Source organism: Leptodactylus fuscus, chromosome 5, assembly GCF_031893055.1.
Source record: "Leptodactylus fuscus isolate aLepFus1 chromosome 5, aLepFus1.hap2, whole genome shotgun sequence".
Taxonomy (NCBI): Eukaryota; Metazoa; Chordata; class Amphibia; order Anura; family Leptodactylidae; genus Leptodactylus; species Leptodactylus fuscus.
In genome coordinates, this window is record NC_134269.1 from 38,581,194 (window position 1) to 38,606,110 (window position 24,917).

Genomic DNA, 24,917 nt, shown 5'->3' on the forward strand with positions numbered 1-24,917 from the left:
AAAAGTCATCACAAAATTCGCACATCATCAACTGCAGTTTATCAGGATTTTCTCAAATTATGTTAAGTCTAGTGTAGATTTCCTTTAAGACTACTTACAACATTTCACAGTTAAGTTCTTGTACTGATTTTTAGTTACATGATGTTCTCTAGTCATGGCCAAAGCGACATGCAAAATTCTGCTAAGTTCAAGCGGCCATACACAGTAGACTAAGGTTGGCCCAACTTACCGGTTTTGGCAGTGCTGGTCAGTCGTCTCTATACACACACGCCTATATACCGTATATGTGTGTGTCACACATATACATATATATGGGTGTGTGTGTGTGTATGTATGTATAGCAATAACAGACCAGTCCTACCAAAATTGGTTATGCTCAACTATTGTTCATTTGACATATGCCATTGGAAATAAAAGATCAGACAGGTCACATATCGAGCACCGGCGACAAACCGCCATCTTTAACTTGGAACAACCAGCAGAATTTTGATATCCGTTACGCATACAAATGGAGGAAACCGCATTAAATAACATAAAGGTAACACAAAACCGTAATGTAAAAGTATCAGCAATGACACTCAACTGTAACTGATGGTACATCAGTGAAATACAGAAGAGGAATTACATTTTTATGTAATCCGTAGCAACCAATAGGCTTGTAGCATTCCTCTAATGTAGTCTTGAAAGCAGGCATCTGATTGGTTACTTGCGAATTAGCTGTAAAAATCATGAAGGACAAGACACGAGTAGTCGAGGGTGATCAGGTCTGCACAGTGATCGTAGAATGATCTAAATATAGTAGTACTGATGATGTCATCAGACCGCTGCATTAGCATTGCAAAACACATTTGTCTATCTAGAGAAGCTACCGCCATCAGGTTTGTTCAGTGTGTTACTGTACACATCCAAGAGTAAACTCAATACTGTATGCTGTCAAGTGTATATCGCAAACATAAGGGATCCTAGATCAGATTCTTCACTCTTAAAACTTAGCCATAACTTTCTACGGTATGCAAGATCAACTTGCAAACTAAGGGTGCATTCACACTACGGAACGCCAGCGTGTATCACAGCCGTACACGCCGGCGCTACAGCAGGGCTGCCGAACACGTCCCATTCATTTCTATGGGAGCCGGCATGCGAGCGTTCCCCGTAGAAATGAATGGAAAAAAGCAGTCCATTCATTTCTATGGGGAGCGCTCGCATGCCGGCTCCCATAGAAATGAATGGGAAGTGTTCGGCAGCCCTGCTGTAACGCCGGCGTGTACGGCTGTGATACACGCTGGCGTTCTGTAGTGTGAATGCACCCTAAGGGTTGGTTCACACATGCTGATGTGTTCCGTCCGAAAGGAGTCCACCTGAGGACCCTCCCGGACGGAATACAAGCGCAACTGCAAGCGCTTTGCAGTTCAAGCACACGGGCCCCATAGACTTTAATGGATTCTGTGGGTTTGCCGCGTACTGCCCGCACGAACGATTCGTTCGGGCAGTGCGCAGCAAGCCCACGGACCCCATTATAGTCTACGGGGCCCGTGCACTTGAACTGCAAAGCACTTGCAGTTGCGCTTGTGTTCTGTCTGTAGGGGTCCTCATACGGATCCTTACGGAGGGAACACATCAGCATGTGTGAACCGGGCATAAGACAAAGTGTAGGATTGGGCAAAAGTAAACAGGTGTTGCTTGGGATGTATTCACACCATGTGTTTGTGCAGCAAGAACCACAAGGTAAAATGTACACATGGTTTTAGTGCGACTTGCTGTATTGTTAATGCAATAAAATCACATGTAGTTTTTGCCAAGTAGTTCTCACATACGAAAAAGACCATAAGGGCCGATGTGAACAACCGTGTGTGTTATCTGTGGGGGAACCCCGATGCTCTGTTCCAGTCATTATACAGTACTGTTATGCGATATCGGAACGGGGTGGAAATTCCCCCACAGAAATGAAGGAAGGACGGAAGGCATATGGATGACATTCACATTTAATCTGAGTATGATCCACCACCGCATGAGGCCTTGGGCTGAGTTCAGACGGGGATTTTTGGTCTGGAATTTGATGCGGAGGCCGCCTCTGGACCAAAAAAACGGTGGCTGCAACTGGATGCCGATGCAGTGCACCAACATCCAGTCACAACACTCCGCTCCGGATTAGGCCCAAATGAATGGGCCTAGTCGGGAGGGAGAGTCTTCAGGCGGAAATCTGCGGCTGAACTGGCTTGAAGAAGGAGCACGTCGCTTCCGATTTCAATGGGAGACATTTATTTGGTCAGGATTTTAACCAAAAAACCCCCCCGTCTGAACTCAGCCTTAGAGGGAGTCTGTCACCAGAACCCAGCATATCAACCAACCCTCAGATAGATAGGTTTGGGTCACCTAAACCAACTTGGCCAAGAGTGCATGTTTTCTTAATGGGGAGAAGGGATGTCCATGAACAGCTTATCTCCCCTGAGAACAAAAGAATTGGGCATGCGGCTGTCCAGTCCCTTGGCAGACCCTATACAGCCCAATTATTGCCCCTGCTGGGTGACAAAAGTGATGGGGTGCAGCAATCATTACTTACAAGGAATGAATGGACAGTGACGTGGAATGGCTGGGAGATCATTATGTATGTATGTGAACATCTTACAGATAAAAGTGGAATGTAATATGAATCGGAGAAGAAGGTGGCAATTTGGGAGAGAACAATAGGTGTAGGGGAGGACACTCCCAGCATAATTGTGGCACAAAATAAAAACCAAACACCAATAGGTCCTTGAACCCTGCCCCCTAGAGGTTGCTGCGATGCAAAGACAGGAGGAAGTACCATAATAAACCTTGGTAGTTGAGTTATCCTTTGGTCAAACTCCTTGGTCTATGTGAACATAAAAGAAAGGAAGGAAAAAAACAAAACAAAACAAAAAAAAGAAGCCCATGGCTTGTAAGAGGAAACGTGAGTATGTGTGAGGAACAGGGGTCTGCCTCACAGTAGAACATAAGGTTACATTAAGTACATTAGGTGTTTCTTGTGTGGTTACAGCCCATGATAAGATAACCGCTTCAGTGCAATAGGGCCCTCTCACATTTTAAGGTCCCTCCTCAATCTCTTCTCCCGCCATCGCTCATTCTATCAGTTCCACGTAGTTGGCAGGGAACATGCCATAGTGCCCATCGGGTCCATATCCACGCCACCAACCCTCGTCGATCATCTCGATGTGCGTGATAATTTGGTCGGGGTCAAATGAAATCTCTGTATCATCAGCTGTGCAGGAAGAGAAAGAACACATGATCTAGATTTTGTGCAGAGCTTACAGTGTATTTTATCTGTATATTGAGCAGAGCTTACAGTGTACAGGAAACAGATACAATAGGTTTTGGGAATGTGAGCAGTTTAGCTAAATTAGGTGTTGACTAGACAGGAGCGAACACTGTTCGGATCAGCCGATCCGAACAGCACGCTCCCATAGAAATGAATGGAAGCACCTGTGACGAAGGCCGGCCGCCGGCAAAGTCAGCATCACAGGTGCTTCCATTCATTTCTATGGGAGCGTGCTGTTCGGATCGGCTGATCCGAACAGTGTTCGCTCATCTCTAGTGCTGACATACTGGTTTGGGCCTTGGCTGTGCTGTATACTTGAAGGAAGAGGTAAGTTTTAAGCATTTAGAGGGTTGAATAGTGTGGAAGCTCTAGGAAGCATCAGAGAAGTGTTGAAGTTTTTTTTTTTCCCCCAGGCTAAAATTATTGATGGCCTATCCATCCAACCAGCACCCCCACCAATTGGCTGTTCTCATCAGAGAAGCTGACTGCTTCCTGCTCCATTCTCTGTGTAGATCAGAATGAGAACTAAGCTGTAGCGACTTGGTTCAGTCACAGCACAGAGCTGTCTGCTTCCTGCTCATCGATGAGGGTGCCGGGACCCCAACTAATCTGATACTGATGACCTATTTAAAGGCTAGATCATCAAAATCTTAGTTCTAGAGGTCCCCTTTAAATGTCAGAAGGATAGGCAGCCAGTGAAGAGACTAACAGAGGAGGGGAGCATTACAAGAACAAGAGGAGAGGTAAGAAGAAGTCGTGCTCATTGGATTTGGCTATTGCAAATCAGTCAGGGATTTTTCAAGGATCTAAGACATGATGGAGAGGAGAGTATGCAAGTGTCCAGCCCTACTGCAGCGCCACCACAGGTGAAATGCAGCATTACATTATACTCCATACATTCTCCATATATGATCCTCTTTTGGTAGTTGCTATAAGTGTAATAATCTGATAAGTTATTGTTTTTCAGCTTTCTGACCCTTTTCATGTTGGAATACAAGCACTATGAGCACACTATGTTGCTAAGCATACAATGAACACAGCCCCGCAAAACATCATCTACAGTGTTGTGCAAAGGTTTTAGGCACGTATGGGAACAGGTTGCAAAGTAAGAATGCTTTCAGAAACAGACGTGTTAATTTAATTATTATCAATTATTAAAGTGAAGTGAATGAATGAAGAAAAGAGAAATGTAAATCCCATCAATATTTGGTGCGACCTTTGCCCTTTGGAGGAGTCCTGGAAGTGATAATATGGCGACTACAGATCCCTGATCTTATCATCCAGTCTGTCTGGGATTACATGAAGAGACAGAAGGACTGGACAAGCCTAAATCCACAGAAGATCTGGGCTTAGTTCTCCAAGATGGTGAGAGCAACCTCCCTGCTGAGTTCCTTCAAAAACTGTCTGCAAGTACCGGAAGACCTGATGGAAGGCAAAAGGTCGCACCACATATTGATGGGATTTACATTTCTCTTTTCTTCGTTTGTTTGATATTGTTACCATTCCATTTCCAAAAACATTTTTTTCTTTGCAATGTTTATTTTCCTTACCTGCCTGAAACTTTTGCACAGTACTGTACCGCACACTCCTTATAATTCCAAAGCATTACTTAAGAAAAATATTTTAGGATCACCATGATAAAATCAACACGCTATTACATGACACTCCGCTGGATTACCATAGTAACCCTCAGCGATATTTCATAGAACCGCACAGTAGTTTGTGGTTTACTCAGCGCAGGAGTAAGTCTTGTCTGTTTAGTTTGGATACAGGGTAGAACTGTGTATAAGTACTGGGTAATATCCAACTATAACATTCCTCAGCTTCTAATACCGTCAGGGGCTCCTATACTAATCCCTTAACTCTTTAGGCGCCCCACAGTAGCAGAATTATAAAGAGGATCTCCGCCCAAATGTAATTTTACAAACCTACGGCTAATGATTTGGTAGACCCACGTGAGGAGCGTCACCCTTCGAGTGTCATGATCAGCACCGACTGTGATATTAAAGGGTTAAACAGATGACCTCAGAGGAACGGGACCGCAGGGGTGTATGACAGCCATTGACCCACTCCTGTGGATCAGACACGTATGCCCAGCCTTATGCAACAACTGCCTGCTGCTCTGGATATACTTATACGGTGCCCTCAATGGGTTAAAACTATTGTCTGGTGTAGAAAACCCATTTTACAAAAAAATATGTAAAAATGATCAGTTAACAGATTGGAATCCACCACCCTATCTATTAGCTAGAATGAAGAGCGACAACCTTTGATGAACTAAACTTGTCCCTGCATTGTTTACAGCACATAGCTTTCAATGGTTACTGTGTAATACTTAAATGCACCAGCAGGGGCACTGCAGGGAAACGGAGCACTTGCTGAGATAGCTGGTTAATAAGGACACGGTGCCGGAAACCCCTAATGATAGTGAATGAGCCCTAATATAGAAAATAGCTATGTACTAATATTCAGAAATATCTTCCCATAACAGTGTGTCATTTGGTTTACGTTCCATTATGATTGGAAGAAACTTCTACAGACCGAAACTGACTTCACTACGGCGTCTTTGCCTATCATAGACATCATTGTATATACTTGATTCCCCATAAACATACATGTTAGGATCTGTCAGGCAGGTATTCATTCCAGTAGGAATAGGGAAAGACGACGCTGACAGACACCTTCGAAACAAAGGATCGGCCATATTGAAATCTATAAAAAAAAGTCACTGCAGAAATATTACAAACCAGTGGGAGTTTTGGTGACCAATGAAGTCCACACGGTTTGAAGCAAGTTTACGCCAACAAATGCCCCAGAAGTCGTCGCCTACTTCTTGCCTATAAGAAACTCCTAACTGTATGACATGACTCAGATGATACTGCGACAGGATTTCCTCCACCAGCTTTATATGTGTTGCCCTAGATCATCTACGAGATATACGGATAGCGCTGCTCTACATCACCTACTCTCACCATCACAGATTTCCTGGCACCACATCTTAGTAGTAAATGGAATGAGGCCATTGTCATTGTTATGCAGGGTTTCTAGTTTTCCTACATAAATCATCACAACACTTAGGAGTTTTGTATGTCTCAGACAATCCCTTTAAAGGGGTTGTGTGGAACTCCAAAACATGGCTGCTTTCTTCTTCTCAAGACGTGAGATCATGTCCGTTGGTCACATGGCAATGCTACAGCTCAGTCCTATTAAAAGAAATGGGACTGGCCTGCAGCATGGCAAGTGACCCACCCGTGGCACAGGACACTGGATGGCAACCTGAGGAGAACGTCTGATGCCACGGACCGCTGCAAAGATGCCCAGTGTTTGTTATTTTTCCTCACCACACGTCTCCCCTTAATATATTCTAGGGTCTGAGGAGACCCCAGAGTATAATAGTACTTTGTGGGGAACAAACCCTAAACGGTTGGGGTTCAGCTCCAGTCCAAAAGTTTGGGAAAAATCAGGTTGAAACTACGACTGATATCTCACTGTAAAGGTGCAGTATACTGTGTGGGGGGAGACAGTAAAGGGAGCCATATACTGTGTGGGGACAAATAAAGGAGGTCTTACTTTGTGTGGGGACTAGTAAAATGGAAATTTACTGAGTGAGGGTCAGTAAAGGAGTTGTTATGCTGTGTGGGGGCCTATAAAGGAGGTAATACACTGTGGGGGCCAGTAAAAGGGGCGCTGTACTGTGTGTGAGCCAAATAAGGAGAGTGGAGTGTCAAGTCCTCTGATTTTCATTAAGGGAGCCCCATCGTGAACCAAAGATCGCAAGATCTCTGGGATGAATTTTATTTATTTAATTTTTTTTATATATATTTTTTTTTTTCTGGGGGGAGAGGTGCCTTTCTATAGATCGCCTCAGGCAGGAGAGAGGCTAGGTTCACCCATGGACTTCCACACTCACCAGCTTGGTAGTCATACAGCGCTCTTGCACACAGTCCTCTGTCTTCATCCATCCCAGTCTCATAGATGGCCTCCTCTGGCTGCGCCTGAAGTAACAAAGGGAAAGCACTGAATGACCGCACAGCAGAACCAGGATGACCATATGGAGTGTCAAAGTACTACACAAATATAATCTCTACCTGTGGAGGCTCTTCATAGACATTGTTGTCTTCTGGTGGCTCTTGGTACAGACCCTCGTCCTCCTCCTCCTCCTGCTGCGGATACTCTTGCTCTGCAGAGAGACGCACAGTCTCTATATAAGCTCAGGAAGGTTACATATCTGCCTACTGTAACTACTATTGGTTACACCATTGTACCTTTCACATTGACAGTGGGTTCTGGAAGTGCATGGGTTACAGGGGCAACAGGAGACTCTGGGGGTGTCTGATGGGCACGATACACAGGGGATGCAGGGGGTTCTTGAACACGATTTACAGGGGATGATGGAGGAGACTCTGGCTCAGGCTGACTGGTCGGCTTCTGCAGGAAGGGACTACGCAGCCTTCCTGAAAACGTACACCACGAGACAGAAAAAGACATACTTCATGATGTTACAGAAAACACGGACAGCAGAGGAGCAGGACATATCTCCTCACGTATCTGACTCACCAGGCTGGGTGCTTGCAGCGGGTACACTAGGCATCGAGCGCTCTTTCTGTAGGAACATCTCCCGTGCATTTACTGACCGCTGGGCAGCGGCATCCTGAAGGAAGCAATGGCTTTTATTTAGACAAAGGTCTTTATATTGTCTATTCCTGACTTCTACATGTGTTCTTGATCCCGTCATAGCCTATATCATTAAGTCTCCAACCAACTAAGCAGGGCCATGTTCTATTATTCATCATCTTCACCAATACTATACATCTACATGTTACTCCGTTCCCTCTACTGGTCCACTGAATATTTTTATTTTATGGCGCCCATTTAAATAAATAGGTGCCTATGTGACAAACTGGTCATGATGACAAGATAGAGGACTGAGCCATCCTTGTACAGGCGGCCCCTGGGACCTAGAGAGTGCACACTAAGGTACCATGCACATTACCGAGTGTGCGGCCCCATGTAGCATCCGAGTGCACTCTGTGATGTACTTACCCCTATGGTTCGGACCTGTTCTATGTACATTGGAAAGGACCATCGGACACTCCTTGGAGGAGCATCGGCCTGCACACTTGGTCATGTGCATTAGGCCTAAGTCAGGGACAACTAAGTGGCTTATTAACACATGGTGGATACGTTGCAGAAATTTCTGAAACTGAAAAATCTGTTCCATTCTGACAAATGGGACAGCTGCATATATTTTTTGCTACATAGTCTTCTGCCTGTGTAATAATTTATATTTACCTCCTAACAGCACTGAAAAAAATTCAATGAAAAAAAATAAAAAATTTATGGCACATTGAAAAGATTATTTTAAAATAGTTGATTTTTTGGTCCTAAATAAAGTATCACCATGGCTTCTCTCATCCCTGGAGGTCCGCTGCTATTGCAAAGGAAAGCTATAGAAATCTTACACATTCCCTGTGGTTTATCTTCTATGGGAAACATGGCAAGTCATGCAGGTCATTGAAGTGCATTGCATGGATGCATCAAAGCCACCGCACTATTACAGGGTACGCGCTACCTCTGCAGCATCATATTCACAATATTTTACCATCAATATTGGAAGATCACTTACCCGATCTTTTTTCTCTGCTTCTTGTTGTTGCCTCCTGTACGTGAATAACGTAAAGTAAATTATAGTTTTGCTGCTGCACTACAAAGCTCAGTAAGCTGCAGTCTGTCAGGTACAGTTTTATAACAGCTGGAAATCCACAGGTTAGAGATGTGCCATGTGCCATCCACACTTACCTCTGAGCGTCTATTTCTCCTGCCCTTTCCTTAAACCGTCTTTCCCTCTCCTCGGCCTCTTTCTGCTCTCTCTCTTTGCGTTCCCTCTCCAATCTCTCCCTCTCTACGTTTGCCCTCTTCTGTTCCTCCAGTCTTCGCTCCTCTTCGTCTTTCTGTGTGCAGAGAATGATGAGCGGGTTACCTTGGCACTGCCATCATGGAGCAGCACTCAGACGGGCCGTACTCACCCCAGCCTTGGCCCAGAAGTTCTCTTTTCCAACCCGTTTTATTTCTGACACTGCGTTTGTTTTCTGGTACACAGAGCCCTGTCATATAAAAGGGAAATATCAGTGAGCAGTGTAACTAGAGTTTCACGAAACTTTGGACAAGGGTCCCCCACCTGCATTCATGGCTGTGGAGTTGGTAGGCCAAAGTACAGACTCCTTCATATTGTGACTAAATACTACGCTCCATAAGAACCTTCTTGTTTATTTTGCCCACTTCCCATGGGCCCAGTAGGTGGCGCTACTCCTAAATGCAGTCCGAACCTTAACCCACCTGGTCTGACATAGACACAGAGGATGGAGCCTAATATTACCAGTCAGAGGGGGGACGAGGACATGGGGGTTTGTGCCCAAGTATGGAGTATAGAATTTAGCTTCTACCCTCCACAACTGACTGACAGCCATGGTCAGGCAGAAGCAGTAAAGTAAAGCAATGATCCCTATTATTAATTATACATATAATATGGTATAATAGAAAATAATTCATTTTATTGAAAAGCCACGGCCTTCACAACCTTTCATGCATTATATTATATAACTAACGATCCACCTTTGCATTGCTCTATAGGCTTCTTTAACACGTTGCCCCTCCTTCCCCAGCTTTGATCAGCTACTCCTTAGCGCCCCCTTTCCCACACAGCAAATAGTCATCCATACTGTATACTTTATATGCTCATAGTTGCACTCGGGACTCCAGTGCAGTGCTGAGCCCATACATGAGGTTCAGGGTGCCTAAGTGCGGCGTGTACAGCCTAAACTTCCCTACCAAAAAGCCTGAAGGTAAGCACAGCATTATTCTCTAGACACCAGCGCAGTTCTTTGTGCTTGTGCGTGCAAACTAGGCAATAGTGCTCTTTATGTAGGATGTGACCAAGCAAATAGCATAGGCTTTTCCTACCCCTCCAGACCTGGCCAAGCCTGTTACACCCTGTCTGTCCCCACTGTCTATTTCAGCAGCTCAAAACAACTTTCTAAAAACTCGATCCCATCTGCACCATGTTTGCCTGCAAGGATCTCCTCACCACTGGTCCCTGGGGAGCATCACTGCCTCTGCTGGTCTCCTTATGGAAGTTGTAATTGGCTCCAGAAGCTTTGGCAACCTTCTCCATGATGGAGTCCGGCTCCACATCTTCATCGGCACGGGCGTTAATTGTCACGTGGGCTCCCTAGAATATGACAATGGTTAGACATAAGTTCCAAGTGACAATGAACGGACACACAGGCACTGAAGTCTTGCAGCACTGGAGTCCAAGGTTTGAATCTGAGCAAAGACACCATCTGCAAGGAGTTGTATCTTCTCCCCGTGTTTATTTGGGTTTCCGCCAGGTTCTCCGGTTTCCTTCCATACTCCAAAGATATACTGATAGGAAACTTAGATTGTAAGCCTTACTTGGTACAGTGTTGACAAAATCTCTAAAGCGCTGTAGAATATGATGGCGATATATAAAAAATACATAAGAGCTGTTCCAGGAGTCCACCCTATAGTGAACCTACTGATTAAAATTTTCATAAAAACTCAATGACTTGCGCAGCATTCATCTGGATCTTTCCGATTCAATAAAAGAATGCCAGAACTACGGTGAATACTGACACAGTGCATAGTTAGCGAGGAAGAGATTTGCAAACAGCTAGGCTTATTTATTGGTCACATGTTACAGCAACAGCTCAGTCCCATTCTGGTGAATGGGGCTGAGCTGCAATACCAAAAACTGCCACTACAATATATATGGCACTGTGCTTAGTATTCAATGAAGTGGCCACAGTGCTCATCTGAACGCTGCAGCCTCTTCAACCATTGGGTCTGTGGCGTTCCCAATGAATAAAAGGGGTGCTACACATGCTCTCCGTCCACTAGCGGCTTGTGACACATGGAGTCTGCTGCAACAGCTGATCTGTGTGAGGTCCTGGCGTCGGACCCAGACAGATCACATGCTGATGACTGATCCTTTGGATAAGTCATCAGTATGAAAAATGAATTTGGGGCAGGAAAACCCCTTTAGGTGCTCTAAAAAGAAGAAGAAATAATGATGATAATAATAATAATAATAAATATTAAAGAGTAATTAATAAAATACATTAAAAAAAGTGCAAGAGGCTTAATAACACACAACCTTGTGCGCTCCTGTGGACCGAACTGTCACCTAATAGTTAAAATGGGAAAATGTTTCTAGAAAAATTCAGTGTAGTCCCAACCTGATAAAGAGCCTTCAGGCAAGGAAAGGGAAACAACATGCTGCTGGAATGTGAGGAAGATGCGATTTATCCAAAAATATTGTACAGACAGGTCAATTCGCTGCAGCCCAAGTAATCGCATTTCTCTTATCTGGAATGGTTCACTCTGTACAACCCCGCCTTCTGTAAATACTAAAATGTCGCTCTTTTGTTTCAGCCTCCAGTCTACAGGTACAAGTGATATAAAGGTAAGCCCGGTGCCCACATGGACTCCTAGATCAGCTGCTGTATTCATGTGGTCATATTAAAGGGGTTGTCGGATCCAGAGACTCTCAGGAATGAGCTGATTTTGACAGAGTAAGTTGCTGTTGGCTGGTTATATCTCCCACAGGAACAGTAGCGATGCATATAGCGAATCGTATACGTGGCCTTACATATAATATATACACTGCTAGCTGGCGACTTTCCACTTTCCTGCGTGTGGGACACCCATCTGTGATACCCATTATGCTGGGTCCACATATCATTTGGACTCAGACCATTCTTAGGCCGGAGCAGGACATAACTGATGACATTTTCACGCACAGGCCTGGCATCCATGAATGGAAAGAGACATCCACAACATGCTGCATTTTTCATTCCGATGTTGGGAGGCCTTCAAGGTCTAAACTAATGTGACTGATGCCAGTAGAAATGCCATAGAAAAAAAAATAGAACCAACTATAATATCAGTTTCCTTTGGCGTTTTACTTCTACGTCTCGGCAGGAAAACAACGGATGGCCAGATATATGGAAGTAAGGCAATAGGCTAGGATACCATGAGGAGCGATCGCAGGCAGCAGCCATGAATTTGCCATTGGCTATCCCTCTGAGATCTACATTTTCAGTATTATGAATGACATGCAGGTCACTTAGGCCATGTCAATGATAATGATGCCATTTTGGATGTTTTCTTTCTCTCATGTGACCCCAGCCTTCCAAGACCTATAAGGAAATGTTCACATGGATGAATTTGATGCCTATTTTGAAGCAGATTCTACCTCAAAATCAGCTCCAAATTCTGCCTGAAATCTGACAGGCACAGCCAGATTTTTTTTTCTGATTTTTATCCTGCCTAAAACTACCACTGGAATGAATAAAGCAGATTTTTCAGAATCAACCTCCAAAATCTTCCTGAAAATTCAGCGTTGAAATACTACGCGTAAAGACCCCCTGTGAGGCAACAAAAGTTGCACAGACAAGGCAACACACATCTAATAGAAGTGAGATTTTTTTTTTTTTTAAACGTAGATTGTGAGCCCCACATAGAGCTCACAATGTACATTTTTCCCTATCATTATGTCTTTTTGGAATATGGGATGGAAATCCATGCAAACACGGGGAGAACATACAAACTCCTTGCAGATGGTTTTATGCCCTTGGCGGGATTTGAACACCAGGACTCCAGCGCTGCAAGGCTGCAGTGCTAACCACTGAGCCACCGTGTGGCCCTAATAGAAGTGAGAATATGATGTCAACTTTGCCTGAAGTGCATTCCATGATGGATTCAAGTCTATGGGGGCTCTTGATCCAATTCGATGATATGGACGATTATAGATAAGCCCCAAGAATTTATATCCACAGCTGCCACTCTGGAAGGTCATCTGACCAAAATCCGCTGCAAACTCAGCCCCACATGGGATGAACATTCCACATATGCATTAGGTCTAATGGGAAGTAAACGGATTCGTAGTCTACACTAGAAAATGGAGCTCTGACGTCAGGTTTTTGGCCCTGCTTAGAGTAAAATAAACTCAGTGATCAGTACTTTCACCGCAGAAGGTTTTTCAATTTTCCTGAAGAAACGGAAACAATATACAATCTGTATCCCTTTAATAAGGCAGAAGGGACTGAACATATTGTACAGCTCAGCGGCGGATCTGCTAAGCTGTCACTAGTCTTACTACCGCCGCAGTCTAACAGCAGGAGTCCTGGTGGTTGCTATAGTCTACGGCTTCTTAGAAGAACAAGTCCATGGGAAGAATGCCAAAATCTAGGCAAGTCAGGGACTGACGTCTTACTCGGAGCACAGACGGTTCATACAGGATAATATACATTTATACAGGCGTGTGGTTTTTTTTTTGTTGCGGATTTTACTCCAGTTTTTTGAGCCTAACGGTGGATTTAGCAGAAGGTGGAAGTATAAGAACTTCCTATATATTTACCAATCCTTTGCAAGGTTTTGGCTGAAAACAAACAAGCAGCTATTATGCAACGTGGGTCCTTAGAAGGGCATTTAAAGAGGAACTCTTCTGCCATGTCTGTTTTAATAAATACTTGTACTTATATACTACAACCTATGGAGAAGGCCATATCCAAGCAGGTTCCTGTAAGTAGTCAGGTCATCTTTACTGGCATGAGGGTAAATTTTACATAAGAATGTAGGAAAAATATCCGTATTTGTTAGTTATTCAGTTTTCAAGACTATGGAGACAATGCTTGGACAAGGTAAACCTGAATATCAGTGGACAGCTATGAGAAGAAGATCCATCGGGTTTTTACCTTAAGAAAGTTTGCCATTGTACTGACGTGATTGGCACAAACCCCTTTCCTGGCATCGTTCACACCTTCCCCGGTCTGGAGGAGAAATAATACAAGACATGAGCGGGAGAAGAGGTAACGGAAGGACAAGAGCCCGATACCGCATAGCGATGACCTTACCCAGTTAATAAGGACATATTTGGGGAGACCAGAGTTGGGGTCCTGCACTCGGCAGAAGGCGTACATCACTTTACCGCTGCTCAGCTCATCCACAAGTTCTTCTAGGCCTCCATCTATAAGAGGAGAAGAGATGAATGGGGGAGAGAAACAGACGGAGGAGGGAGGGGGGGCTATAAAAGAGGTCACAAAAGGAAGACTGGTGGACGTGAGATGAAGAAAATTTTCACAGGCCGACTACATATAGCATGTGGTTACTTCAATGACTAAGACTTCATGACAGAGATGTTTCCTGCATCTGGTCATAAACCACGCACCTCCAGTCCCCGCCAGTCTGATGTCGTTGCTGTTGCCTTCATATGTGAAGAGAGACCTGCAACAGAAATATCAGATGAGCTCCATATAGTAGAAGAATATACAAAGCATCCATGACAAGTCAGTTATAGCATGTTCTGCCACGTCCAAGGCAAATAATCTTATTTTATCCACAGTACAGGTAGGGGGCGACTACAAACCCCAGCGTACACTTATATGGATCTGAATACGGACTAGTAACCTCCATCCTATTATGCTCATATTCTCATAAAGATGTAAGAAGAGCAAACATTATATGCCTTTAATTTAAAGGGAACCTGTCACCATAACCCGGCCACGCAGATAGATGGGTCAAGGTCACCTAAACCAAACCGTGTTCCCCCCTTGTGAATCGCTGCCTCCACTGCAGAGATATTGTGTTTTGCCAATAAGTTCTGGCTTACCTTTTTGGTGAAAGATTCCCTTTAAAGGACTTGCCCATCGCTGTGGGTGCAGCTGTTGAAATCTCACATCTATGCCGTAACTCATGGGTGACTATGCAACTCCGGCAGTGACCATTATTGTAGTATGGCCGGACCCTGTCTAAAGGGTATGCTCAGCTTTACAACTCAAAGGGGTTTCCTCACAAACATAACCAAACAAATTTGTAGGCAATGAAAAGTTAAAGGGATTCTACCATTAAAACAACTTTTTTCTAATTACCACATCGGAATAGCCTTAAGAAAGGCCATTCGTCTCCTACCTTTAGATGTGGTCTCCGTCGCGCCGTTCCTTAGAAATACCGGTACTTACTGGTATGCTAATGAGGTCTCAGCAGCAATGGGCGCGTCCTTCTTCTTCATCTGCCTCCTCCCCTTGTCTGTCGTCTTCTTTCTTCGTCATGTCTGACGCCTGCGCAGTCAGCTCTGACAGCGAGACCCTGTTAGAGCCGACTGCGCATGCTCAGTAAGGTCCGTACAGCCCTCCGACGCCTGGAAGAGTTCACTCGCGCGTCGGAGGGCTGTACGGACCTTACTGAGCATGCGCAGTCGGCTCTAACAGGGTCTCGCTGTCAGAGCCAACTGCGCAGGCGTCAGACATGACGAAGAAAGAAGACAACAGACAAGGGGAGGAGGCAGATGAAGAAGAAGGATGCCCTCATTGCTGCCGAGACCTCATTAGCATACCAGTAAGTACCGGTATTTCTAAGGAACGGCGCGACGGAGACCACATCTAAAGGTAGGAGACGAATAGCCTTTCTTAAGGCTATCCCGATGTGGTAATTAGAAAAAAAAGTTGCTTTAATGGTAGAATCCCTTTAAACACTTAAACGTTAAAAATGTTGCAATTTTATAGATTATTATAGGTTATCTTCTCATACATGTAGTGTCCCTGTCTGACAAGCTGTCCACAATAACGACATCATGGCTGGGTGTCTGACAAGTTCCTGACCATAGAAAGTTACTGCATTCATGGTCACATCCATTGGGAACCCATCAAGACAACAGACTGTCAGCACTAATATGGTTAAAGAAAATGTATAAAACTGCAAAAAAATTTTATTTTATATTAAATTTTTTATATTTGTAAAAATGTTTAACTGTTAATGGTTTACACTAGAGATGAGCAAGTACTGTTCGGATCAGAAATGAATGGACGTAGCCGGCACGCGGAGGATTAAGCGGCCGGCCGCCGTCAAAGCAGAAGTACCAGGTGCATCCATTCATTTCTATGGAGCGTGCTGTTCGGATCGGCTGATCCAAACAGTACTCGCTCATCTCTAGTTTACACATTTAAAAATAGTTATGTTCATGAGAAAACCGTGTTGGTTTGAAAATATTCAAAAATTTTGAATTTACGGCTCCTATGCAGATTTGTGTGTCTCCATGACAACAGACTACAAACAAATCCAGTGTAGTCTGACCATGTAATCATGAGCGAGTACTATTCGAAACAGCCGTTTCGAATAGCACGCACCCATAGGAATGAATGAAAGCGGCCGGCACGCCGACTTTGCCGGCCGCTTAACCCCCTGCGTGCCGGCTGCGTCCATTCATTCCTATGGGCGCGTGCTATTCGAAACTTGCTCATCTCTAGTCATGCTAGAGATAGATTTGAGAGGTTATCAGGCAAGATAAAGGGGACAAATAAAAGGGAATGTAATAGAAGGAACAGATGATAGAGTTTATGGTGGAGCATAGGTGCGTATCCTAACTGCAAACATAAAATGCAGATTATTTTTAATTGAGAATCTTTGAAAAGTTGTTTAATTTTTATTTTTTAGATTCAGCTGAGTAATAGAATTCCTACAAATCTTAACATAAGACTTCCAATGAGCGGAGGGTTACCACATAATACATGGTCACACCAAGTCTACCAGAGCAGTAATTTGGGAGGATGTAGTCATAGGACCACTGTATGCCGTACAATGCTTGCAAGATGGTCACAGCAGAAGCATCCTGCACACGACAGTAGTTTTTTTTGCTACCAGTAAAAAGTGATCAGTGATTTTAAGAAAACATGTCAATAAGTCATCCGCAATACGACTTGTACAGATGCATTTTATTTGTCTGTGACGCAAATGCATATGATTGAACATGCTTCATAATTTGCAGACCCTTCTACAGCCAGGACATGTGTATGGGCCCATAGAAATGTATAGGTCCACACTTTCATCCACCATTGCGGATAAAGTTACTGTTATATCAAGCGTTATGCGTAGCACCTATGTCTAGGATAGATGATAATTGTCTGATCAGTGGAGGTCTACACACTAGGCCCAATTACCCCCATGTGTGGCAGTGGACAAAGAATAAACAATAATGCACAGTGTGACATGGGGTGTCCATACATTTACAGGATCACTTTCCATTTCACTTTTTGGCAGTCACTGTCCTTTATTTGGACACCATTGTCCCATGAAGAATTGACTACACAATGTGACCTCGATCTACCGCATTGTGCCACAGGATGACAACACAGGCTGTGCGGGGGTTAATAGTCACTTCCTACACAATGCTATTTCCTACTTTCCTACATTACTTCCTCAAATAGCTTAATGTGATCACAACATCTGCAGAGCCAGGCCATTGTGCGACAGAAGAGACCCCGAAGATGAATCCACTGCAGTATCTGAGCATGGCAGCCATTCCTATGTCCGTGGTCCAGCACACATGTATAACATGTAGGCTATGTTCACACCAGCTAGACATCAATCGTATCACACATCCGAATTATGACACTATAATGTGGGATGTTAATGCATGTTGCTCTGTTCTTGCTAGCAAAGGTTCTTAGAGGGGTAATCCTATGATGCTTGTTCACTAACCTGCAGGCTGTTGTGCTCTCTTCACTTCCTGCTTTTCTCGGCACATTGGTGGGCGGGGTTTCACTTGCACGGGATTGGTTGTAAATGAATTACCACAGTGTGAAAGTGATGTAGCAGAGTTGGATTTGAGTGAGTTTGCATTACAAACAGAGGTAATGGACTCCCTATATCAGCCAAATTCAATTAAACCAACTGATAAGAGCTCAGAAATCCCGGAGCTCTCACCTCCCCTATCTGAGAAGCTCCGCTACTTATCAGACACAAACAGCTCAGAGCTGCTCCCAGCACCTCCCTTCCCCCCTGAGAGCAGGCAGCTACATCACTTGACAAATGAGCAGATAATCCCAAGGACCATAGAAACGGAGTGTAAACAATGAAGTGAATAAATTAAGATAGCGGCCAAACAAAGCAGTTTTGATAAAGCAGTGTATTTAGGAAAAGTTTTAAATCCACTTAAACTAGCAGTATAGATAGGATCCTCGTGATGGGACAACCCCTTTAAAATATATGTGAACAGAGCCTAACTCTGAACAGAACCCCCCCCCCCCATACTAAAACTGCAAATGTTGCGCTTCTGGTCATGACTAATGATGGCAAAGCCAGCATGGCTGAATTTCAGTAGTCAAGGCACCTAGTAGACTGCAACATGGCCCCAGTCACTATTAAAGGGATTTTTCAGGCTTATCAATAGCTGTTTTAATTGAAGATTAACAAGGGTCCAACATCCGAGACCCTGCTGATCAGCTGTGAGCTCCGTTTCATAGGCCATGTGACGTCACAAGAGAAAGATCCTCGTCCTATCTGGCAGCCATTTTATGGGTATGTCCTTCTTAGAGGTCTATACCTTTGGGACCCTATTTGACCTCCATGTGCTTGACCACATGTATTACAGTGTGTTTTACTAAGGCACCATAAGGCGGCACACATACTATAGGCTATAAGGCAATGCCATGGGTTCAAGGTCTCACAGACTAGCAAACAGATCAAAGTGCTCTGCTTCATTCGCTTCTTTCATTCATTTCTAGGTGTAGTAGTATCCCTTTAAGGCAGCGGGGCGGTCAGGTGACATCATCCAGCTATACGCTGCTAATGTGTAATTATACGGGTGGGACGCACGGCTCGGGGTTTGGTTCTGGGCCAGGTTATGAAGTTTAATTAGAATATCTTCTCCCATAAATAAGAGTACACAAAGAAACTTACCGTATGTACAGATCATGACTAGACACAATACGGTAAGTTCCCAAGGGCCGGCTCTACATGTCCTTCAGATTTAATAGACATAAGGCTATCAATAACTATGTCATTCAATGATGACCAACAAGCCACACCTACTTGTCATAAGTTGCTACCTGGCTCAAAAAAATTGGGCAATTATTTGATAAACATGGCGCCCTCCACCCGTGACCACCCTACTACATTTCCGGTATATTAGGTGTCACGTTCTTACCATCCCAGTTATTTTAATGAGGAGATTACAGAGGGTTATATGTAATTCAGAGGTGACTAAACCTCCCGTACCGGTATGTGGTAATGATTCAGAAGATCTTATAATATAATATCCATATCGCTATATAGGAGTGGTAGATGCTGCTATTTATAGCCCTCAATCATATGGCGGCATTACAGCTCCGTAAACCTGCGATACAGCCATAATTGTACCTTTAGATATCCGCAATTCCATGCAGAGGTATTGTTCTTGGAGGAAAACATCTCCGTAATATGGTACCTGAACGGAGCACCATATGGCGGCATATATACACAATCCTTGAGGATGTGCAATGTGCATAAGGCCCCTCTATGACAATCACTTGGCCCAAAAGGGTGTGAGGACAGAGGTTGTGGTGGGCAAATAACCCCTTAGGGGCATCCCCAGATGATATGTCATTACTTTAATAGTGGGAGTCCATCCTATGGAAACTCTGCTGATCTGGAGAATGAAGGGGTGCAGAGTGGCGCTCCTAGCCAGCCAATGTACAGGGAACTACAGCGAGCTCCATTCAGTAGGCAAGGGCCCTACTGTGCAGGACAAGATTGTGAAGGAGCCACAGCCCGGATTCATTATTACAGATTGGTGGGGGTCCTGATTATAATCTGATATTATGTATTACACTACCACTTCAAGATTTGGAATACACCTCTAGGCCAGGACCCCACGTTTTGAAAATGCCACGATTTGTAGTACCTGTAAAGTGGATGGGATTCTTGCTTAGGAGTTGTTCTTGATTTTTAGGGCATGGGTCCACGGAGGAAGCTGGAGCCGATTGGGGTGGATTCCGAATTCCATTCAGAATCTTCCTCGTATGGTTTTCAATGGGTGGCATTGACAGACACTTTTTTTTTTTTTCTCATCATGTTGAGTCCTGATCGATCGTAGTACGGATTCAGTGGGGCGAGGCTCACCCCGATTAACCCCATTGTATCTGATGCTAATCAGCTGGAAAACCTGTGGCGCAGAGCTCTACCTTGGTTTTTCCACAGGTCTGGTATTTGGAGAGGAATTTAAGGCAGAATGCTCTCTGTGAATGTGAAAGTTACCCAAGAGCGGGCAGCAGTGCAATGTTAACTTACCTATTAAATTCCCCCTTCTTCAACACTGCCGCTCTGGTGGTCACTGCCGGTCCTGCAGCAACGACATCATGTACATCATTCAAGTGACTGCTGCAGCAAATCACTACAATGTGCATTTACAACGCAAAACTGCGGCAAGGATCACCAAAGGGTCAGTAGAATTAGCAGATAAGTAATGGTTATTTTATACCATTTCCTGCTCTACAACGATTTTCTGAAAATCCTTTAAAATACAGAGAGTCTGGTCTGATCACAAGCGCAATAGATGTTACACGGTAGGTCCTTGCTCAAGACACCTCTCTATTAGTGAAAGCTTCTGCTCTGGAAAACTTCATTTGACCAAATACTGTACGGTCACCCATTGGTTTATATAGGCGCTATACATTTCATATGCAGATGGTCATTGCATGCTCAGACAATAACTTCTGGCCAGTCTGATTGGAAAAGATCAGCCAATAGATGCAAGTGACTTGCCTGCCGTTGTCACAGCATGCTGGAGGTTGGATTCCTCAACAGACTGGAGATCTCTACTATGACAATACTGGCTGCAAGAACAATGTTGAAAAACTACAAGTCCAAGAATGTCTTGCAGCTAGATGGTGTTGAGTTGTGTAGTTCTACACCAGGCGGACTATACAGACATGCAGGTATACAGTAGCTGTGCTGCAGGCCGAAAGGTAGTATACAGGGGCTGTACTGCTGCAAGAAAATAGGTAGCATATAGCAGCTATGCTGCTGTATACAGGTAGGTAGCATATAGGGCCTGTGCCACCGCAGACAGGTAGGTAGTACACAGGGTTTGTGCCGCGGCAGACAGGCAGAACATATACAGGGCATGTGCTGCTGCAGACAGGTAGATAGAATACAGAGGCTTGGTGCTGCAGGCAGGTAGTATACAGGGGCTGGGCGCTGCAGGCAGGTAGTATACAGGGGCTGGGCGCTGCAGGCAGGTAGTATACAGGGGCTGGGCGCTGCAGGCAGGTAGTATACAGGGGCTGGGCGCTGCAGCCAGGTAGTATACAGGGGCTGGGCGCTGCAGCCAGGTAGTATACAGGGGCTGGGCGCTGCAGCCAGGTAGTATACAGGGGCTGGGCGCTGCAGCCAGGTAGTATACAGGGGCTGGGCGCTGCAGCCAGGTAGTATACAGGGGCTGGGCGCTGCAGCCAGGTAGTATACAGGGGCTGGGCGCTGCAGCCAGGTAGTATACAGGGGCTGGGCGCTGCAGCCAGGTAGTATACAGGGGCTGGGCGCTGCAGCCAGGTAGTATACAGGGGCTGGGCGCTGCAGCCAGGTAGTATACAGGGGCTGGGCGCTGCAGCCAGGTAGTATACAGGGGCTGGGCGCTGCAGCCAGGTAGTATACAGGGGCTGGGCGCTGCAGCCAGGTAGTATACAGGGGCTGGGCGCTGCAGCCAGGTAGTATACAGGGGCTGGGCGCTGCAGCCAGGTAGTATACAGGGGCTGGGAGCTGCAGCCAGGTAGTATACAGGGGCTGTGCAGCTGCAGCCAGGTAGTATACAGGGGCAGGGCGCTGCAGCCAGGTAGTATACAGGGGCTGGGCGCTGCAGGCAGGTAGTATACAGGGGCTGGGCGCTGCAGCCAGGTAGTATACAGGGGCTGGGCGCTGCAGCCAGGTAGTATACAGGGGCTGGGCGCTGCAGCCAGGTAGTATACAGGGGCTGGGCGCTGCAGCCAGGTAGTATACAGGGGCTGGGAGCTGCAGCCAGGTTGTATACAGGGGCTGTGCAGCTGCAGCCAGGTTGTATACAGGGGCTGTGCAGCTGCAGCCAGGTTGTATACAGGGGCTGTGCAGCTGCAGCCAGGTTGTATACAGGGGATGTGCAGCTGCAGGCAGGTAGTATACAGGGGCAGGGCGCTGCAGCCAGGTAGTATACAGGGGCATGGCGCTGCAGGCAGGTAGTATACAGGGGCTGGGCGCTGCAGCCAGGTAGTATACAGGGGCAGGGCGCTGCAGGCAGGTAGTATACAGGGGCTGGGCGCTGCAGCCAGGTAGTATACAGGGGCAGGGCGCTGCAGCCAGGTAGTATACAGGGGCAGGGCGCTGCAGCCAGGTAGTATACAGGGGCAGGGCGCTGCAGCCAGGTAGTATACAGGGGCAGGGCGCTGCAGCCAGGTAGTATACAGGGGCAGGGCGCTGCAGCCAGGTAGTATACAGGGGCTGGGCGCTGCAGGCAGGTAGTATACAGGGGCTGGGCGCTGCAGCCAGGTAGTATACAGGGGCAGGGCGCTGCAGCCAGGTAGTATACAGGGGCAGGGCGCTGCAGCCAGGTAGTATACAGGGGCAGGGCGCTGCAGCCAGGTAGTATACAGGGGCAGGGCGCTGCAGGCAGGTAGTATACAGGGGCAGGGCGCTGCAGCCAGGTAGTATACAGGGGCTGGGCGCTGCAGCCAGGTAGTATACAGGGGCTGGGCGCTGCAGCCAGGTAGTATACAGGGGCTGGGCGCTGCAGCCTGCTCACACCTCCTCCATACATGGCCGGCACACTCACCAGTTGGTCTTGGTCTTCCCGTCCACCACATCCTTGTAGGCGGCCTGCAGGGCGGCTCCATTCTTGCTGAGGTTCACAGACATGTTGCGCTGTCTCTCGGCTGTCACTGCTCCTCCAGCCCCGGCACTTCCTCCACTCTACACCCTGCCCGGGCTCTCTCGCTGCTTCCTCCTTGTGTAAGGCCGCTCCTCCCCGGGCAGCGCCATCTGCTGGCCGCTCCGTGCATTGCCGCCATGAGTCACCTTGCAGAAATGCTTTTTGTTCTCTTTCCTGTCTCATCTATTGTTTCTGCATTTCCTACTTGGAGCTCAGCACTTTGTGTCTGATTTAAAGGGGCAGTGACCTCATGTCATTGATCCTACTGAAGAGCATTACTGCCTAGCCTGGAGTGGCTGATAACAGGGAATAACAGAGTTTATCATTGTAGTCATCATCTAGGTTTCAGGATGTCAGGCCTGCCCATGGCTTTCTACCACACGGCATTAGTGATTCCAGAAAACATGTAATGTACACGTGGTCTTTAATGTGCAAATAAATGTCCTTAAAGTGAACTTGTCATTTTCTCAAATTTCTGACCAAATATTTGTAGGGACTACAAGGGCCTTGTAGGGACAGTGACCCCCTAAAGCTATACCCCTAGTAGCTGGTGAAGACTATGGAGCTCTATGGTTATCCCTGCTGAGTGCTGAACTATGACATCATCTCTTCTTTATACCTGCATGTGACATCAGTTTATACGTCTTCCTATGCTCACTGTACAGTACATCTGTGTTATTCCTATGCTGGTACTGTGACATCGCTGGGTGCATTATCCCTGTACTGTCTGTGATCTCATGTATATCGCTCCCAACCGTCATGGATTCAGCAGGACATTTCCAGATTTTGGGTGCTGTCCCATTGTCACAGGCTTTCTCTCTGCATGAAAAATGCGTAAAAGAAAGCGCTACAAGCGTCGCTTTTCTCTCTACATTTTATGGGCGGAAATCGAACGGAAACCACATGGATGCCATTATTGTCTATGTGGTTCGTGGGTCTCCCATGGTAACATCTTATTTATGCAGATTAGGTTTCAGTTGGGGGGGAGTCATAACCCGCTAAAAAAGCCACAGACCACATAGACTATAATGGGTTCCGCCAGGTTTCCGCCTAAAAAAAAAAAAGCATTGGGGATGGAAATCCCAAACGGAATACAGGCCCAGCCTTAGTAAATGATTGAAGTCCACGTGATAGGACATTTCTGGAGCATTGCTGCCTATAACTCTATGGCACGTTATTCCTCTGTTATTACTACTAGAAATGTATGGATATACCGATAACTGGATATTAACATCTAAAAATGGGTTATCAACTGTACAAACTATTACTATCTGGTTATAAAGTGATGCATCTAATCAGATACTGATATTATTAACCTCTATCCAACATCTGCAATACTATTACAGCAGATGTTAAGTGACAGCTCAGGTACTTTATACAGCAGAGACCTGGCAGCCATGCCCATGATCAGTGCCCACCGCCGTAAGTGTTCAAAATTTGGATGACATGTCATTTTGGCTGCACAGTGAATGCCATAAAAGCAAAACCTGTAAGAGAGTTGCGCAAATGCAGTTTTTTTTTTTATAATTCTACCCCATTCTGAATTTGTTTCTATCTTCCCGGTATATTGTAAGGAATATTAAATTGTGAAGAATGATTTGTCTTGTAAAAATGAAACCCTCATATGGGTCTGTGAACCGAAAAATAAAAAAGTTATGGCTTTTGGATGGTGGAGTGTAAAAAAAAAAAAAAAATTATATTAAGAAATGTCTGTGGGGGCGGGGGGGAAGAGGTAAAAGAAGACAATAAGAAAGTTCCAGAATTCATTGTCGTATCCATTGGTAATTGATCAGTAAAGACTGCCAGCACTAAGATGGTTTCGAGTAAGGGAGCCTTCACACGGAGTTTACGCTCCCCTCATTCTGAACGTAAAACTTGTTCAGAGTGAGCGGCGTA

At 45.5% G+C, this 24,917-nt stretch overlaps 1 protein-coding gene across 1 annotated transcript; it reads right to left on the bottom strand.

Annotated features, from left to right (window-relative positions):
- Nucleotides 1-1,613: 1,613 nt before the first annotated feature.
- Nucleotides 1,614-23,110, bottom strand: DBNL (drebrin like). The gene is made up of 13 exons (XM_075272976.1): nt 22,926-23,110; nt 14,544-14,599; nt 14,230-14,342; nt 14,071-14,145; nt 10,380-10,523; nt 9,322-9,399; nt 9,095-9,246; nt 8,922-8,955; nt 7,853-7,946; nt 7,561-7,749; nt 7,384-7,475; nt 7,206-7,290; nt 1,614-3,238 (listed from the first exon to the last, which is right to left on the bottom strand). Exons 1-13 carry the CDS (start codon nt 23,006-23,008, stop codon nt 3,099-3,101), a joined length of 1,335 nt encoding a protein of 444 aa, XP_075129077.1. The 5' UTR covers nt 23,009-23,110; the 3' UTR covers nt 1,614-3,098.
- Between the last annotated feature and the right edge of the window lie 1,807 nt (nt 23,111-24,917).

Coding starts and splice junctions, on each gene's coding strand:
- DBNL (XM_075272976.1), bottom strand. CDS start 23,008: ATGTCTGTGAACCTCAGCAAGAATGGAGCCGCCCTGCAGGCCGCCTAC. Junction 9,400..10,379: donor ATGCTCCCCAGGGACCAGTG/GTGAGGAGATCC, acceptor TTTATATGACAG/GGCTCTGTGTACCAGAAAAC. Junction 7,476..7,560: donor ACCCACTGTCAATGTGAAAG/GTACAATGGTGT, acceptor GTCTCTCTGCAG/AGCAAGAGTATCCGCAGCAG.